Genomic DNA, 20,497 nt, shown 5'->3' on the forward strand with positions numbered 1-20,497 from the left:
TGGGAAAAAATGGGAAATATTTACATGCAAATCCTATTCCATCTGTTCCCTACGGAGATAAATGGGAATACATCCGAAAATTGTGTGTTCCCATTTGTCCCCACCCCGATAAGGTGGAAAAAATGGGAAATATTTACATGCAAATACTATTCCATCTGTTCCCTGCGAGGATAAATGGCATTACATCCGAAAATTGTGTGTTACCATTTGTCCCCACCCCGATAAGGTGGGGAAAAATGGGAAATATTAACATGCAAATACTATTCCATCTGTTCCCTGCGGGGATAAATGGGATTACATCTGAAAATTGTGTGTTCCCATTTGTCCCCACCCCGAAAAGGTGGGAAAATTGGGAAATATTTACATGCAAATCCTATTCCATCTGTTCCCTACGGGGATAAATGGGAATACATCCGAAAATTGTGTGTTCCCATTTGTCCCCACCCCGAAAAGGTGGGAAAATTGGGAAATATTTACATGCAAATCCTATTCCATCTGTTCCCTGCGGGGATAAATGGGAATACATCCGAAAATTGTGTGTTCCCATTTGTCCCCACCCCGATAAGGTGGGGAAAAATGGTGGAAAAATGGGAAATATTTACATGCAAATACTATTCCATCTGTTCCCTGCGGGGATAAATGGGATTACATCCGAAAATTGTGTGTTCCCATTTGTCCCCACCCCGATAAGGTGGAAAAAATGGAAAATATTTACATGCAAATCCTATTCCATCTGTTCCCTGCGGGGATAAATGGGATTACATCCGAAAATTGTGTGTTCCCATTTGTCCCCACCCCGATAAGGTGGGAAAAAATGGGAAATATTTACTTTCAAATCCTATTCCATCTGTTCCCTGCGGGAATAAATGGGAATACATCCAAAAATTGTGTGTTCCCATTTGTCCCCGTCCCGAAAAGGTGGGAAATATTTACATGCAAATCCTATTCCATTTACGTACAAAAATGTCCCCCTGTCAACTTTCAATCGAGATTTAATCGATAATTTATTCGATTAATATTCAGATTAATGCAATTTCAATCTATGTTAGGTCGACTAAATTAATCGCGATTAAAATATGAGGATTAACTTTTTTTATTTCATTAATTAGTCGAATAAACAGTTAGTCGATTAATGCCCTCATCTCTGACCACGGCATTGCTCTTACACTTTGAGAATATCTGAAAACGAATGAACACAAGGAGCCATTTTGCAAATCCAGTAACTTTGTTATTACTTTTGACAGCGCGCGTCATGTGTCAACACAGAGTCGACACAAAGTCGAAACATTTGCGACTACTTTGTGACTGCAATATTTCTCAGCCTTAAACCATATTTATACATCATAATTAACAAGTTTCGTAGTATGTAAAGCGTTATTTCTGTTATTTAAGTATAGTATACGCATCGAAGTACTAAAAATGCATCAAATAATATAGTTATGAACACAGGCACTGAGAAGTAAACAATTTCATTTCCGGCTAAACTAAAACAATGTGGTGGCGCGTTGATTATATTACACTTAGTTTATCAAATCACTCGAGCAGTTTAATTCCCCATAATAATTTAAGTCCTATTGTAATATAAATGCAAACAATATATAATTACGTCTTGTAATCCGTTTTAGAGATGGCGTATTAATGTCACTTATTTTTATTTAACTATTTTTCCATCTGACAGTTTCCATTTGACAGGAACAAAATGAACGAATGAACGAATGATTTTGGCATAAAGTAGTCGCAAACCCGAAACAATGTGTGCACACGGCGACCACACTTTATGTCACTTTGTGTCATGTGTCGACCCTTCCCCATTTCTGGTAACTGTGTCGACACGGCGACGACTCTGCGACTGGAATTGTGACCGAAACAGACGGTGTCGACACAAGATGTGTCAACACCGCGTCGTAACGGCGACTAGAAATGGTTGTATGGGATATGTCACACAGCTGACACATCAACCTATGTCAGCAAATTAAGAACTATGGAACATATTTTTGAGTAAGTTGTATACTAGGGTGGGTCATTTTTACTTTTTTTTTATTTCATAGGGGGCAGAGTTAAAAAAAGGTGCCATTTGGTGATTAATTATTGCACATATTTTTATTTTATTTTTAGCTTTAATTTTACTGCCTCCGGATTTTAGTCAAAGTTTTTGCTAAATGTATGGACATTATGAAAAAAAATGTTTCTTTTTGTGTACTTTTTTGGTATATTTATTGGCTCTGAACCTTTACCATGCTATTTCGAGCTAAAAATGGTATAACTTTTTAGCTAAAGTTTGAATAAAGAGACGATACATAAATATACTCAGCAGACCATACAAAATATAACAATATTTATATGAAAACTTTGAAATCGATCCGGAGGCAGAAAATGAATTCTAATTACAGAATAATTTGAAATACTGTTTATTGGCATTATTACGCAACTTTTTGTAACTGTGCCCGAAGGATAACTAATACTTTTTTTTTTCTCCATACACGAGTGACCCACCCTATTGTATACCCATATTTTTACAATCAACTGTACCTCTTATAATTTGTAATGAAACAATTGATAGAATTGTATATTATTGTATAATCACATGAAAATAATACTAACATCACTATTAGCATGTATTATTATACTAACCATAATGCCAGAATTATTAACATGACATGCAATAGCCATTCAGAATATTTAGTGTTTTAATTAGGTACCTATTGTCTTCTCATCTTAGAAAAAAAAGACCAAACTGTTTTTTTAGGGTTCCGTACCCAAAGGGTAAAACGGGACCCTATTACTAAGACTTCGCTGACCGTCCGTCCGTCCGTCCGTCTGTCACCAGGCTGTATCTTACGAACCGTGATAGCTAGACAGTTGAAATTTTCACAGATTATGTATTTCTGTTGCCGCTATAACAACAAATACTAAAAACAGAATAAAATAAAGATTTAAATGGGGCTCCCATACAACAAACGTGATTTTTGACCAAAGTTAAGCAACGTCGGGCGGGGTCAGTACTTGGATGGGTGACCGTTTTTTTTTGCTTTTTTTTGTTTTTTGTTTTTTTGCATTGTGGTGCGGAACCCTTCGTGCGCGAGTCCGACTCGCACTTGCCCGGTTTTTTTTAATAAAACAGAAAAACATAAAAGAAATACTTAAGTATTCATCATATGTACCTATATTTTCTCTATACCCTTGCAACCACATGTTGTCATTGAAGCAGACAATAACCACAAGGTGCACACCTTGTTACACTAGTCTATATTCAATATATTCATGCATGCTCAATATGCATATACATACCTTTGTCTACACTGTTAACTGTACATTGGTGGACCTTATGCCTTTTATAATAAAGTCCACCAATGTACAGTTAGGAGTGTTGCTGTTTTTACATGAGTCATCGGCACTAACATTGTGCAATAGCATCTATGGGTAATAGTAAACTACAAATAACTTACTAATATTATCCAAGTTAAGTTATACAGATATTTTATTCAACAAACAGGTTTGGAGATACCAAAAGCAAAAATGGTGATACGTAATTGACATGCTACATTACAGAACTGTATAAAAAATATTTACTAAGATTATTTGAATTGAAAGTGCACTTTTATTTTTTGGCAAAATTGCTTTTTATCTTTGAGACTTTTTTTATATAAAAGATGAAGAAAACGCATAACTCTACCTGTTTAATTGCATTAAAATGTAAGGACATGAAAATTTAGATTGAGACAATTTTGTCTTAGCTCTAAAGTGTTTTGTTTAATACTTTGGTAGAAACATAATAGCATCTTTGTCTACAAGTATTCTGACTTAGTTTAACTAATTATTTTATAGAAAAAAGACTTGTTAAGGCAGTGGTAGATAGTATAATCTATAGCGGCGCCCACAGTACATTGTTTGGAGGAACCCTTGTTTTCTTTAGAGATCATACAATACTTCTGCTACTAGGCCAATCCAACACTGTTCAAGACCTAAGACAAAGTTCTGCAAACTGTTAAGAAGAGTTAACAGCAGTAGAAATCGGTTTTGAGAGCCACTAAATAATTCAATCAATAGTTAAATAGAGAAGTTAAATAAAGTTATTTAAGTTTTATTTAATATACGAAGCATACACCAGATGTAATAAATAGTAAGTAATAAAATAATTACAGAAATAGCGGAACAATAAAACACAGGAAACAGTATTAATTAAAGTGATTAAAACAACAATAAAAATTGTAGGATTGTAGCTAAGAACGGGACAGTTGCAGTAAAAAAAGGTTATCCATAATTAACACTCACCACTGAAGTTATTTTGTAAATGGTGAAACCATTTTTGTGTTTCGCCGTCTCGTCGACTGAAAACCGGCGGACCCACTTGTCTTTTCCCGACATTGTGCTTTTTTTACCACTTTTACGTATCTCACATCATGTCTGGGCACTACATAACACTAGCACGGAGAGAGGAAATATTAATTACTTAAATTAGCGACATGAATTGAAAGGATTTCGTTTAAAATATGCATTAAGTGGTAGTGAAAACAAACATTTCGTTTCGCTGATGTACATTTTCTTTCACTTTGGTTACGGAGCTGTCAAATTGACAGCGGTTTAAGTAGACGCTTTACAGATTTTTCGCATGAGAAATAAAATACTGCACTGTGGAGTACAAATTACAAATCACATAAAGTAGTATTTTGGACACAAATTAATTTATAAAATAGATTATTTATATAAGTTTAATCAGATTTTTAAGTTAAGGCTACTATGATACTATGTAGATTTTTTTCATTTATTGATGACAGATGTCGCTAGAAATAACTAAACTTGTGAATGATGACTTCAGTCATAGAACTTGAAGACCTTGCTTATTATAATACATAGATCACGCTAGATGTCACTAGAGTTTATTTATATCATATCGATATCGCATATTTTTAGCCAGATGTCGCTAGTAAGCACTTCGTTGTTTATAAACAACTAAGTATCAACAAATTGTTAAAGAAACCAAGATCTTAAAAACTTGCTTACCGAGAAAATCAATTAAGTTTATCGCATTACGTAATGAAAGTGTGGAGTTTAAACAATAAGCAACCTTTAGAAATGGGATTAGAGAAGAGTCAATAGGTCAAGCCTGTGACTTTATCCCCACTCAGTGGAATGGCGTGCGGCGAGAGGTTGTGTTCGCCTTGCACGATGGGTTAGTATTTCGCTGCGTCCGTTTAGTGTCGTGTTTCTCGCGTCCTCGCTTGTGCCTTTTAAGACATGAATGGAAACAGTGCAACTTCAGCAAAGACATTACACTAATATTAATAACATAAATATGTGTTAAGTGCCACAAGTTTAAGTGTTGTGAAATAAATCCAGCATAATGGGTTCTAAGATCGAGTACGTGGATTCGTCACATTTGTACGCGACAAACTATGTCAGAAATTCGAAAGCTATTGGTGTACTTTGGGCGATTTTTACAATCTGCTACGCAATAATCAGCGTTGTGGCGTTTGTTACTCCAGAGTGGATTGGTGATTTAGAGACTGAATATCCGAGGAAGTTTGGCCTTTGGCAAGTTTGCAGAACAGATGATGCCTTGGAAGACTGTAAAGGGAGGCTGGACGACTTCTTCTCAATAAATGGGCTTGTCTTTAAGATAGCGACCGCCCTCGTGGGTATAGCTGTCGCAGCAGCCCTGTTTACCATCTGCACCATGTTACTCTTCTTTTTCTGTCAATCGACCACCGTGTTTCACATCTGTGGATGGCTGCAGCTTTTATCTGGTAAGTAATGATAAAAGACTGTATTTACAGATAAGAGTAAAAATATATAGGTAAGTATAGGACAGAAATGTTATTTCTATTTTGGATATGATACGCAATAAATGCTATAACCCGTAGCTAAGACCTTTCGCAAAATGACAAGGTTGTTTCCAAAACATAAACTCACAAATCTATTTAACAAAGAAGAATTTTCAGTTGTTTTCGACCAACAGCCTACTTTATGGGGGAAGGAAGTCGAGAGACCGATAAGCAAGCTTCAACCTTAATCGCATACCATTGTTAACCATTGTTAAAATGTAAGATACAAGTCAAGGTCCTAAGTGACAGCTACCCAAGACATTTAATTCTCACAAAAGCCTGCGTAACAGTAGGTACACGCTACACAGAGCAGTGCGATAAGGTCATTTTAGATGTAGGAAAGGATACAGACATATACTGGGTCAAGCAGATCTTGTCAGTAGAAAAAGGCGGCAAATTAAAAAAAATGTAGGCGCGTAGGATATCATCCCATAGAAAATTTGAATTTCGCGCCTTTTTCTACTGACAAGATTTGCTTGACCATCTATAATAACTACTTATAAGTTAATAAGTTTTTAATAAATAAATACTTTAATACCAATCAATAGGTCAATAGCTACATATTGCAATTTTCTCTGGTAAATAATAATAAAGACAGGTGTATGCCCTAACATCCGGCTAAGGCAGGTGTGGCAAACTAGATTCCCGCATTTTTGTTCCCTGACTCAGTCTGAGAGACGGTACATGTTGAGGCCGCATTCAAATTAGGTAAGTACTTAACTTACCTACCAAGATTGATACAAAATTGCTACTGGAATAAGATATCTCTTAAATATTAGTTATCTAATATGTTAATCAATGCCATATATATATATGCTTATTTAGTAAAACTGCCTGGTAAAAACCCGGCTTTCCTGCATCCAGGTAATACTTAATGACCAATCGTAAATGTTTAAATGACAACACCGTTGTGATAGATAATAGGTACATAGTATGAGTTAATCACATCAAATATAATAGGAGTAGCAAATTCTAATAGGATTAAAGACAAGCAATATCCTCTGTAACAACTTACATTGACAACAGAAATAAGTATACGGAGCAATCCAATTACGTCGTTTGCTTATCCAACCTACTGAAATCTATATCGGATCAGCAGAGGGTATACAGTTTTATAGTTACAAACCAAAGCAATGAAGTTATACTAAAACTAAAATCATGCAACAATTTTGATAGCACACGCAGTGCACGTGTTATTTATACGTCATAATTTCATAGAAGTTTGTCAATTAAAATAACACTTCACTTGCACTATGTGTGCTATCAAAATCGTTGCAGACTTATGTTGGTCTAACTCTACTAACCGGTTTACCGAACAAAACACACCAATCTCTTTATTATCTACCTACACGCTAACTGCTTAGTTGTAATTGATAAGTACCTAATAAATTTGGTGGGAAGGATTTACTGATTCATCATCATCTCAGCCTATATACGTCCCACTGCTGGGCACAGGCCTCCTCTCGAGCGCGAGAGGGCCAAACTGATTTATAGTAACAGCACCAGTCATGGGTCATTTAAGAGGAAATTTGGAGTATTTATGATATTTCCCGTATACATGGAAATGGTCTACCGCTTAGCGTGTTAAAAGATGAAAGTCCTACCCGTCTTTCATGTTTTAGGCGTGTTGTATCAAAGATACAGCAATTAGTTTCCACATATTTAACAAATTAAAACTATGCTTTTTTTCTCCAGTCATGGACACCAAAGCTCCAGTAATGGGCCCCCGGTAATGGACGTGGATCCAGTAATGGGCCCCCTATAATGGACATTGCTCTATCAGTATAAAATATTGAAATGGGGAATAAGTTACGGCAAAAATAATAATTTTTGGTATAAGCTTTTATCGCTGAATGTTTTTTTCTTTCCACAGCCAATTATTATTGTATTAGATCCATCGAGACAATTCTAATATACCCAAACACAATTAGTTAGGGTTTATTGCGATAAAGTTCCCATGGCCACCTCCTGTCTCCATCATCAGATAAGGTCCATGTTATCATAATATTGCATTATCATCCGATTTGCATACTTAATTACGTACTTACACAAAATTTCAACTGAGTCGGAAATCGAAAAGTGGCTCAAATTCAGCTACCAAGATTGGACCCACACTAACTAACAGGTCAAGTTAAATAAAAGTTTGGAAAAGCGATATTAATTTATCCGAAGTGCGAGAATACCTCCTGATTGACATATTTCGTAACTACATTTTACTTCTGTATTGTTTAAACATGAAATTATGGCATGGCAAACATCATTCTGTCAATTGTCCCATCATAGGAGGTACGCAGTTTTACAGCTCCTATAATGGGATTGGGCCAAATACCACTATTTTTTTTACATCTGTGGACTCACAACATAGTGTGTTGTATACCTTATCTCATGGTAAATGCAACTAACAAAACACATTCTAGTTTTCATCAAGTATTAATTAATTGAAATTTAATAAATTAACTCTTAGCGAAGTTGTTAAGAATTCGTAGTGGTATTTTTTTTCAGTGACACGACAACTTTTGGGTTGACGCCAATTTCTTAAAAAGCAACCAAATTTAATGAAACTTCAAACTGAAACAGCTCTAGGACTCTTATTTATGATAATATACAGCCAATGTTTATAAACTACTTTTAGATACTTATTTTAGAGGAATTATGTTTTTTTGTCCCATTACTGGTTCCACGCCCATTATAGGGTATACTACTATACTGATTGCCAAACTGATACTTATTTGAGTTTCTTAAAACGAATAAAGGTAAATCATAAAATACAAAATGTAACACGGATATATCACATACCTAAACATAGCCGGTAGTTAAGTAAATGCAGTCATGTAAGAATTGAACAATATCAGAATTCATTTAAAATTTAAATCGTCTAAAAGGCATGCTCATATTGCTCATTACGTTATTACGCTTAGCAATCATCGTTCATATAAAATTATGCAAAAAGGAAACTACTCGACACTTAAGTTTACACATACCATAAACAATTTAGTAATTACAACGTGAAACAACATTAAAAAACGCAAACATTATGAAAACATGCACTTTAATAAACATCAACCCATCAACCCAATTTTTACCTTTCAAAAATGGCACGTTTAAGTAGACGATAATATGCGCATAGAGAGCACCTCCTTGGATTGCCGCCATTTATTTAAAAGAAAATTAAAACCTTACAAAACACATGCAACTTATCTCTCATGCGCAGGAGTCTTGGCATTTAAAATAATCTCATAATTTAGTTATTCTTATAAAGTCGTGTTAACTTGGTGTTAGTCATATTCATATTGGAATATGAGTACGTGAGAAGTCCGCGTGTCGTGACCTCATACGTGAGTTCACGAGACCGCTATGTGGCCGGAAAAAGTTTGTTTGCAAACGGTAGCGATCCTAACAAGATAAGATGCAGCACTGTACCTACACTGGATGCTTGTATATACCGGTATGAGGTATGAGTCTGGAAAACATATTTTTTAACTAAATATCTAGAATCAGAAGTTACAATTTCGCGCCTTTTTCTACTGGCAATTGATTTGACCAAGTATGATGGGTGGTGGGTCTTAACCCATCAGTTAAGACATATTAGTAAAATAATTGAAGTACCTGTTTTTCCTCTGTAAATTCCTCAGCCTTAGTAAACTAAACGTTTATTTCGTTATTTTATTTCTATCTCACCTAAATATCGAATACCTACATATTATATGTGATATATGCTACAAAAAGGCTACAAATATGTCTTGCAAACACAACTTGTCAGTCAGTAAAAACCAGGAAAACTATTCCTTTCTGATAGCCCTTTTGGGTGCTAACACTAGCGTAAGACAACGAAAATATGGTGATATCTATGTTTGAAATGAGACAGTCCCTGGGTCAAACTATAATAATCCTTTGTCTAGTTACTAAAATCAAAAGAGCAGCGAATAGAAGAAATAAAATAAATAAATATTGGTGGACATCTTACACAGATCAACCTAGCCCCAAACCACAGATTATATAATAGTTCTTACGAACAGATACTTATCTCTCAAACAAAACGTAAATACCTACCGTTTTGATACCTACACAAAAATACAATGGAGTGACCTTCAACGCGCCGCTCCCCGCACCGCGCGCACCGGCACAACGCTAGGGTTGCTGATGCTTAGAAATGATAAATAAATACCTACTTAAACAGCGGAGTGAAATAAAAGGGAAGCTAAATCTTAAATTATACCTAATATTCCGACTATGCGTGTTTGCGAATGGTCATATGTCCCTGCAGTAACCGCAGTGTTTACACCGTTTTATAAACCGGGCAATAATCACAGCAAGAATTAGTTTCTTCGTGTAATTTAAAACCAGATACAGATTAATGTTACACAATAAAGAAAAATAATAGAAACCCCATGAATACAGGTAATTAATTATAAGTTAACCAGAGCAAAAATGAGTAGGCACTTTCCGGTGTAAAGTTAACTTACCTACTGTCGTTAAAATAAACATTTACCAAAATAAATTAGAAATTTGCTACCTATTTCAAATAGATAGATATCTAAAACTATACATTTGTCATACATGATTAAACATTGCGGGTTTAATTAAAGAAATTCAATAGTAGGTAGGTACCTACTACGAGTACGTAGCTTTTAACTATCGTAAAAATTGACAGTGCGGCGCGCGGTGACGTGCGTACGTGAGCGCGTGTGGCAACCAACTGGCTTGCTTTTCTACCGTGAACGGGAGCACATTCGTAGGTATTAATCCGAGCTCGCGCGGAGAGTTCCATAGGCCTGCCCAAACTAAGCAAAGCTTGTACTAAAATGCAATGTAATGCGCGCAAAAAACGAGTTTGAAACGAGTTCACCTTCGATCTAATAGCCACCAGCTTCGCCTAGATTTGACTGTCTTTGCTGCTGTAGATGTATTAAGTAGAGTAGGTATTAAGTAGATGCACGTTGTATCTAGGTTTTAGTATCCTTTCTTTGATCCTACTATACTTATTGAACACTGTGACACGTGAGCCTGGCTGGGCTAGCGAGTGAGTGAGAAAAAATAACAACATTATTATAGTGATGATGATGATGATCCTACCGGCCGATTTCGACCATGGCGACCACTTCGACTCCTAGTTAGCTCGGCGCTCGTGAGCCCGAATATGGCTGACATAGCTAGCCGATCTTGGAGGTGAACCTCCGCGCACATTGAGTTGAGGGCACGTGAGAACAACAGCCACATAGTGGTAGTGAATGGAAGCAGGCTGGCGCGCTTTCAGATCATCGCGTTTAGCGTCGAGGATTATTATAGTAATTAAAATGTTAACAAATATTTTAAATAGTCACTATACACTGCTGCACACCATACACCTTGTTTAACAAAAACAAGATGCCATAAATATATTATAATTTCAAACCAACCTATTTTACATACCGCTGAAACATAACTTTAATGAAAACCTTTCAGCAGATAAAAGCCATATACTTATTTTTATACAAAAAAATTAAACGTATACTTGTCAATAAATTGTCAATGCACTTACATATTTTTTAGACCATTATTGTATTTATTTTGTGAATAAAATGGCAGATTCAACTTTAACTACATTTCCGGAAGATCCCAAATGTCCCAAAGTTTGCACAGACATCGGAGCATTTAAAAAAGTGGAGATGGCGAAGGCGAAAGAGGAAACTAAAGAGGCCGTAGAGGCGAAAGGCGCTCCTCCGGCGGATGCTACTCCAGTACACGTTGAAGAAAAAGCAACGATCAGACCACCTCCCAGCGGTGAAGAGTATCTGCCCAATCTCAAGCCAGGCCACGACGGCAAGGTGGACTGGACTCCTCTCGGAGAGATGACGGGCACCAGACCCAGAGTCAACAAGTACTCCCTCAGCAGATACTCACTCAGCGAATGGAGGCAGCATAACGAGAACGTACTTGACCCTTCAACCATAACGGAATCAAACATAGTCGACTACAACGCCAAAACGGCTATTATGCAAGCTTTCGGCAACATCGACAAGACGCAGCTGGAAAACAATAAGAGACTTAAGCAGAAGGCAAAAGATATCTTCAGGTGGAAAGTTGAAGTTGAAAAAGCGTGTAAAGCGATTACGGAAGAGGTGGAGTTGCTCGAGATTGACCGACAGCGACTAAAGGGAGCTTCAAGAACGCTGATGTTGCCTGAATCAATATCAAAAGAGTGCTTAGATCTTCGATCCAACCGCTCCGTACCAGATTTAGTTGCTGACATAGCAGAACAGGAGCTGATCAAAGAAATGAATCTAGTCAGCGAAGTAAGAGCTACCCTAGCCAAGACTTTAGACAACATTGAAGCGCAAATGGCTATCAATAAAGCCGCTAAGCATCGGATCGAATACGACTGGTGCGATAAAAACATGGCGTACATTGGTGAGACTATTAATCTAGGACTCAATACAAAATCTCCTACCATCATGTTCAGACCGGGAGCTACAAGGTTCGCGGATTACTCAGCCCCTCTAGAGTACTGGGAATTCTTTTGCCGAGGGAATGTGCAGCAGGTTGAAGCCGCCAGGCAAAAATCCAGCGATTTGAGAGGCAGTCTAAACGCCATTCTCGTCAATGGAGGTAGGAAGCTTAGAAATCAAGCGGACAGAACCGACATGGCCATAGCAGAGACCGTCGCTTTAACTACAGAGTTATGCACAAAATTGGAAGAGACTCTACGAAGCACGGTCCAAAGAATCGCTGACATGGAGTGTCTGATAGACAATCTAAAAGCTTCCATCCAAAAGATGGACGCAGCGATGAAGTTAGCGCAGACAAGGCTGGACAACCGAAACCAATGGCGACCGCACGGAGAGGCAGTGAGAGACCAACCTCATTTAGGTCTGATACAAGAAGTTAAGACGATACACGAGACAGTGACGTCACTTCTCGGGCAGCTGAACAACGCGGAACGGGTACGAGAGGACCTTATGAAGAAGAGGATCGAGTTGGAGGCGGCCATAGCGTCGAAAAGGAAGACGTTGAACATAGACAGGGACAGGTGCGGTATGATCCGCTCACACTATCCGTCGGCTTCTGAATTGGCAGGTTTTTAGAAATCAAAATTTAATTCAAATTAATAAACATTTATTTTATGAAAAGTTGTTGAATTTTTCGCTCGTTTAGAAGTTTAAAACTAATCGCGCACACTTGGGTATTAACAAAAGATCACATAATCAGCTACATAAGTAGACGGAAAAAAAATAGGACGTATAATGTGTTCAGGTAGTTCGGATTGAGTGCGGTTTTGACCCAGTATTCTGAAAGTATAGCACGACATTAGTATTGTAAAGGTTGAATAGCTTTACAGTCTCTACTTGGTTGGCTAGGTTGCATATGTTCAAAGAATTTAAAGAGCGCTCCTGATACTCATGACATGATCTTCGGTTTTATTTACCAAAAAACCCAAGGTTGACTTCTATTATGAGAATAATATTATCAAAAACAAGGATCGGCAGGGGTCAAGTAATAAAAAACAGAGTGATTAGTTTAGTTTAGACAATTGAAAACTTTGCAGTATGTACGTACCTAAAACTGGTGATTCCCCTGGGTTCTACTGCGGTTGGCTCTTCTTTTAAAAAGTTCGCTCACCCAAAGTGTCCGTAATATCGACATCGTTTTTGGCAGTACTTCGCCGAAAGAGGAAAGTCGGCTCCTTCCTTAGAATTACTTTCCTCACACCATCCTTTTAAGGTTATTTTACCTAACGTCATTACTCGTATAATGCCTAACCGCAGCACTTCCTTCCTGCAATATTACAAGCTTATTACCAGTTACATTCTTGCGCCTTTCACTCTCGCTTACGAAACCCGTATTCTTGACATTTTATAATCTTTTGTTTATGTTATTGGTTATGGTTAACCAGCAAGGTGGCAATGTCCTCGAGAGCGTTGCTGTCGCGTGGAATTTGCAAGTTGATGGCAATATTCATCATCAAATATATTGTATTTAATGGCCAAATTAGCGTATCTCGGAAGTTTATGATTGTTTAAATTGTTCAAAATTATCTGAATACAATCTTCCTTGTTATTTCCGTGGTGCTTTTGATTGTACTAACTAACTTCTTATGAAAAACTTCGACGGTTGTTGTTGCCGATGCATTTGGAGACATCAATAATTGCATTAACTGTTAGAAAACCTGCCTTAACGAGCATATTGTAGTGTAGGTAATTATAACCAATTAACGTTCGGTTAAAGATGGGAACCGAATTCTTTTCTTACAGTTCTTTTAGTAATAAGTTTTTGGCAAAAATTTCATTGTTGGTGTTGGTACAAGCTTTTATCGCTGACTGTACTTTTCTTACGACAGACAACTAATACTCACCGAGACAATTCTAAAAACCCCTAACACAATTAGGTTGCGTTGTTTCATCACAGAGTTCCTAAGGCCACATCCTGTCTCCATCATCAGATCAGTTCGACAGTACCATATTATTATATTGTCATCAGAACTACATACAGCTGTAAATTTTTTCTCGGAGTTGGAAGATGGATAAATAAGTTACCTTAGATTCCATTACATAGTTACATACAGGTCGAGAGTACCTATGGTCACCTCCTGTCTCCATCATATCAGTTCGACAGTACCATATTATTGTATTGTCATCAGAACTACATACAGTTGCCAATCTTCATGACGCTACGATCCTTGGAAGATGGTTAAATTAGTTACCTTAGATTCCATTACAGTTATTAGTTACTCGTACATACAGGTCGACCCAATAAAAGCTTGTTAAAAAGTCGAAAGTGATGCATCGACACTGACCCAATATCGATAAGATTTCATAATAATCATAATCAAACTTTTATGAGATTATGACGTATAAAATAAAATAACGCTTGCGTTGCGTATATAACTTTGCAGACTCCGTCTCTCTAATAAACCTCAAGTGCTTAATACCCACTTATATGTACCATAACGTAACTTAACAATACAAGCAAAAAAAAAACAATAGCATCATTACCTGCCTCTCACGGCTGGTACAGTTATCTTCAATTATAGATAGATCATACAACCTTTAGTTTTAAGTAATAAAGGCTATAATGGAATGGATGAATATGAACTAAGTAAGTATACACTAGATTACTATGTGCACCACATGTACATTTTGTAACTGCAAGTTTTAATAGACTGCAATTGGAAGGAAAGAAGCCAGAAGTTCAGTCAGTTCTGGGTGCTACCGAAGATATCTACCGATATATATTATATTCTCTCTTTGATTTGAAGATGATTCGTTTATGGCTCTAGCCCGTTTCTCTAGCTTGCTTGTGACTGAGAGGAAGATCTAGGAATTTTTAATTTTCGAAGAAATACTTAATTAGTGAACAAATTTAACAAATCAAAATAAAAACTTTTTGAAAATGTTCTGTTCACGATAATACACTGGCTGCATGCGACAGTAAATATTATGTACTTAAAAAAAAAAACTTCTATTTATTTGTCAATTTTCGACAACTTGTAGCTTTATGCTAATTTTATATAGTTTTTATTAATTAATTTACTGAAAACCCAAATTTTCGTGACAATGGCTTCCGGAGAACCGAATCTAAATGACTGTCCTTACATTTGTCCAAGTATGCAACAAAAACTGACGCCGCCGCAGTATGGCGTGGCGGGCGGGGGCTCGCACGAGAACCCATACGAGCGGCCTTACGTGCCGGGACAAGTGCAGCCGCCCGTGCCCCGGGTGCTCCCCCCGGGCGCGCCACCCCCGTACCTCCCCCAGCCCACGGAGAGCACCAGCGGCGACTTCCTCGGCATGAGCGGAGTGGGCCCCTGGGCCGCCGGACATCTCGACTGGACCCCGCAAGCGGGCATCACCGGCGTCCGACCCGTCGTCGACCAATACTCCATCACCAGATATTCGACTGGAGAGTGGAGAAAGAACAACCAGTACATCCTCACCCCGAGAGCGACCGACAAAGCTATAGCTATGGAGAAGCGATTCAAGAAAGAAATAGCGGACACTTTCGATCAGATAAACGATGCACAAAACAACTCCAATAACAGTTTGAAAAAGAGAGCTAAAGATATGTCGTCGTGGAAGAAGAAAGTGGAAGATGCCGAGCGAGCTATCACCGACGAAATTAACATACTGGACGAATACAGGGCGAGATTGAAGGGCGCTTGTCGTATTCTCATGATGCCTGAAGCTATTGCTAAAGAATGCCTCGAACTGAGAACGTTTCGTTATGAGCCCGACTTAGTTCGCGACGATGCCGAGCAAGAATTGATCAACGAAGTGGCAATAGTCGGAGAGATACGGAGAGTTTTCACTGAAACTCTGGCTAAAGTTGAAGAGCAAATGTTGAAAAATAAGGCGGCTAAAGCGGCTATCGAATTGGATTGGAGCGATAAAATGCAAACTCTTAACGTAGACAAGAAAAATTTAAGAATGACTCCAAAATCTTCCCTAATCCTAGCGCATCCTGGCGTAGCACGATGGCCCGAAAATTCTACCACTTTAGAGTACTGGGAGCATTACTGTAGCGAGAGCATTAGAAACTGTGATGATGTCAGACATGAATCCGAGAATTTAAGAGGCGACCTGATGACTGCTATCACGAAAGGAGCTCAGGACTTGAAGCTTCAAGGTGATAGAACCAACATGGCATTGGCAGATTCGATCTTAGCCACGCAGAAGTGTTGCGAGCACCTCGAGAGGAACCTTAAGGAGAATTTGCAGAAAACTGCCGATGTTGAGAACTTGATCGACTACCTTAAAGAGTCTCTAAGGAAGGCCGACGAGAGCTGCAAATTGGCTGAGACGAGGTTACACGGAAGAAATTACGAGAGGCCTAATGTGGAAAACTGTAAAGATGGAGCGCAGTATGCTTTGATGGCTGAACATAAGCTTATAAAAGAGAAGGCTGAGGCCTTGCGGGGGCAGGTGAGGGAAGCGGAGGGGGTGAGAAGTGAGCTGATGAAGTACCGAGGGGACCTGGAGAAGGAGATCGCTTGTAAGAGGAAGAGTCTCAACATCAACGAGGATAGATGTGCTAGAGCGCGAGCCCACATGCCTACGCCGGAAGATTTCGCCGCGTTATGAATTGGGATTTTTATATCATTGGTTAATATATTTTTATTAGAAATAATATTGGTATTGTTAGTAATGTTAGTAGTGGAGGTAGTTAGGAATGTTAGTATTGTTTATTTCGTGATCTCCCTGAGACCGTCTGTAGGTCTGTAGGTAGGTAGGTAGGTCTGTACTTACGAACTGATCTGGCATGGATCTGGCCACAAAGCGCGAAACTCTGTCACTCTCTGTCATTTTGGTGACTTTTAATCTAGTCAGAATGGCTTTTCCAGGTACATTATTGTATCAATTGTATGGTATATTAATTTTATTGCCAATTCCATTTCCTACATTCACCAACTTACATGACACGATACGAATACGCTCGCGAATTACGCAATAATAATTAAAATATGCAATAAATAATATTACCCGAATAGTCCGAATACCCGAATAACTTAACCCGAATTTGGCTTTTGGCCATTATTCTCGCGTCTATATCTATCGCGTAACCTAAACTGTTATTTCATCTCATAATATTGTATCAATTTCCTAGATTTAGATACGCATTGCATCAACTAGGTAGCGCATCAAATGTGATGGTAAAAGTGGGGCGGCCAACAATGACAGTACTCTGTGAGAACTCATTATACAACCGAGCATAACTCCGTTATGAAAGGCATGTCCGTTTTGAGTTTACAAAATATTATTATGCCGATTATCTGATAAAGCATTTGATTATATGTTGTAGCAGAGTGTAGCCCTTGTAATAGCTCTCGCTGTGAGTGGCAGTGATGGTAAGATTTAGGGCAGAGGTTAATCTTGCCTCATTCGAGTTCTTCGAGAAATCTCTGTTCTTTTAGTTCCTTCCAATGATATTCCGAACCGTTCAAAAGAAAGACAGCAAGATCTCCGTCAAAAGTAGGTAGTTGGAATTGCAAATCAAAGTTCTTATGTTAGACATCCGTGCGTTTCTAACATTTTGCACATGGGTGCCAAATTTTGTCACTCATGGCGTCATGGCCAAGCTTTTCTTAGGGTTACTAACGAATAATTTCTACATACTTACTTACAAGAAACTTATATTTGGATAACCACCTTGTACCTCTTATTATGTTATGTTATACCAAGTTATACTGTTTAAATGTTACTCTTCTAAATTTTTGTTTGCTGATAAAAACTAGCCAAGTCAAGAGCTCGAAGCTTTTATCTTAAAGTAAGTAGGTACTTCTATTTATCTTCTCTTCTATCTATCTATCTTGTCTGCAGAACTTAAAATCCATTTAGATCTTAAATATTTTGTGGGTGAAGTCGACAAGACGTATTCTTTATATTAAACTTGGGTTTTTGTTGAAATACATCTTATATTATATATTATAAGATTGCACTGCACGAATTGCACGCCCACCCTGCATTCGCTTTTGTTTTTTAATTGGTCGCTTGCGCAAAGAGGCAATCAACAACGATTAAATGGATGTAATTGCAATTGGACTGTGAAATCGCATCCGACGGACGCACTTTCCAAGTATCTAGGCTCCTAGGTTGAACTTTAGTACTCTAGTGAAGTAGTTGATTAGATTATACATATAAATGAAATGGAAGCTTGTATGGATTAAGAAAGAAGTTTCATGCTTGTTTTCGATTGCTACATATGTATACCCCAGACTGTAACATATTTAATGGGATTCATTTATAAGATAACCCATCAAAAACATAAATGTAAAAAAGGAGAGCCAAGTTCAATACAAAAATTATGCTTGGCTGTGGGGTTCGCCGCAAAAAGAATGGAGATTTAAATGAGTGCCAAGTTCTATGCAAAATCCAAATATGTATTTATAGGAACAAAATAACATTATAAACAAGTATTAAACTCTATTTCTTTGCTTTATTGGATACCTATAACAATTGCTGTTATTTAAAAAAAATGCGAGATCTTAAAGCAGGTTAGATTTGACTTGGCCAGTTTTCATTACATCAATCATTTTATAAAGTTATTCAACATATATATTTTGTAATTCTGATAAAAACTGGCCAAGCCAAATCTAACCTACTTTAAGATCTCACATTTTTTTTAAATAACAGCAATTGTTATAGGTATCCAATAAAGCAAAGAAATAGAGTTTAATACTTGTTTATAATGTTATTTTGTTCCTATAAATACATATTTGGATTTTGCATAGAACTTGGCACTCATTTAAATCTCCATTCTTTTTGCGGCGAACCCCACAGCCAAGCATAATTTTTGTATTGAACTTGGCTCTCCTTTTTTACATTTATGTTTTTGATGGGATATCAATACTTTTTGTAAAGAAAACTAGGCAGGTATTGAGATTTAATGTTTTTTCTTGTGTTTCCGCTGCATGTTTTTTACTTCTGTTCTTTGTATTAATTATGTGGTGCCGCGCGCCGCCAACGACACACCGTTGGCCGGTTGTTTAGCGCGTATTACAGGTTTTTTGTATGGGGACCCCCCCTATTTTTTAACTTTTTTTATTTTTAGATTTTTTCCTACGCTTTCACACAATTACCGAGCTGGATTCCAAATTTCATCCTTCTAGGTCATCTGGAAGTAGGTTAGGTTTAGGTACTATATGTCAGTCACAATAAAAAAGAAATTTGTATGGGAACCCCCCCTATTTAACTTTTTTTGTTTTTAGATTTTTTTCTACGCTCACACACAATAACCGAGCTGGATTCCAAATTTCATCCTTCTAGGTCATCTGGAAGTAGGTTAGGTTTAGGTACTTATATATGGGGACCCCCCTATTTTTTAACTTTTTTTATTTTTAGATTTTTTCCTACGCTTACACACAATTACCGAGCTGGATTCCAAATTTCATCCTTCTAGGTCATCTGGAAGTAGGTTAGGTTTAGGTACTATATGTCAGTCACAATAAAAAAGAAATTTGTATGGGAACCCCCCCTATTTATTAACTTTTTTTTGTTTTTAGATTTTTTCCTACGCTTACACACAATAACCGAGCTGGATTCCAAATTTCATCCTTCTAGGTCATCTGGAAGTAGGTTAGGTTTAGGTACTTATATGTCAGTCACAATAAAAAATGGTTTTTTTGTATGGGGCCCCCCCCTATTTTATAACTTTTTTTAATTTTTAGATTTTTTCCTACGCTTTCACACAATAACTGAGCTGGATTCCAAATTTCATCCTTCTAGGTCATCTGGAAGTAGGTTAGGTTTAGGTACTTATATGTCAGTCACAATAAAAAATGGTTTTTTTGTATGGAGACCCCCCCTATTTTATAACTTTTTTTAATTTTTAGATTTTTTCCTACGCTTTCACACAATAACTGAGCTGGATTCCAAATTTCATCCTTCTAGGTCATCTGGAAGTAGGTTAGGTTTAGGTACTATATGTCAGTCACAATAAAAAAGAAATTTGTATGGGAACCCCCCCTATTTATTAACTTTTTTTGTTTTTAGATTTTTTTCTACGCTCACACACAATAACCGAGCTGGATTCCAAATTTCATCCTTCTAGGTCATCTGGAAGTAGGTTAGGTTTAGGTACTTATATATGGGGACCCCCCCTATTTTTTAACTTTTTTTATTTTTAGATTTTTTCCTACGCTTACACACAATTACCGAGCTGGATTCCAAATTTCATCCTTCTAGGTCATCTGGAAGTAGGTTAGG

General features: G+C 37.4%; 3 protein-coding genes across 3 annotated transcripts in view; 2 read left to right on the forward strand and 1 right to left on the reverse strand.

Annotated features, from left to right (window-relative positions):
- Nucleotides 1-4,532, reverse strand: part of LOC134679553 (uncharacterized) — a 41,901-nt gene extending 37,369 nt beyond the window's left edge. The window contains exon 1 of the mRNA XM_063538509.1: nucleotides 4,273-4,532. Coding sequence (XP_063394579.1) covers nucleotides 4,273-4,365 — 93 coding nt within the window. The 5' untranslated portion in view covers nucleotides 4,366-4,532. The remainder of the gene's footprint in view (nucleotides 1-4,272) is intronic.
- Nucleotides 4,533-5,071: 539 nt separating this feature from the next.
- On the forward strand, nucleotides 5,072-12,928 carry LOC134679447 (tektin-4-like). Its single transcript, XM_063538364.1, has 2 exons — nucleotides 5,072-5,744; nucleotides 11,415-12,928. The coding sequence occupies exons 1-2, from the start codon at nucleotides 5,342-5,344 to the stop codon at nucleotides 12,881-12,883; spliced, it is 1,872 nt and encodes a 623-aa protein (XP_063394434.1). The 5' UTR covers nucleotides 5,072-5,341; the 3' UTR covers nucleotides 12,884-12,928.
- A 2,331-nt stretch (nucleotides 12,929-15,259) lies between these two features.
- Nucleotides 15,260-16,918, forward strand: LOC134679433 (tektin-4-like). The gene has a single exon (XM_063538341.1). The coding sequence runs from the start codon at nucleotides 15,353-15,355 to the stop codon at nucleotides 16,874-16,876; it is 1,524 nt and encodes a 507-aa protein (XP_063394411.1). The 5' UTR covers nucleotides 15,260-15,352; the 3' UTR covers nucleotides 16,877-16,918.
- Nucleotides 16,919-20,497: the final 3,579 nt, after the last annotated feature.

Source organism: Cydia fagiglandana, chromosome 2 (genome assembly GCF_963556715.1).
Source record: "Cydia fagiglandana chromosome 2, ilCydFagi1.1, whole genome shotgun sequence".
Taxonomy (NCBI): Eukaryota; Metazoa; Arthropoda; class Insecta; order Lepidoptera; family Tortricidae; genus Cydia; species Cydia fagiglandana.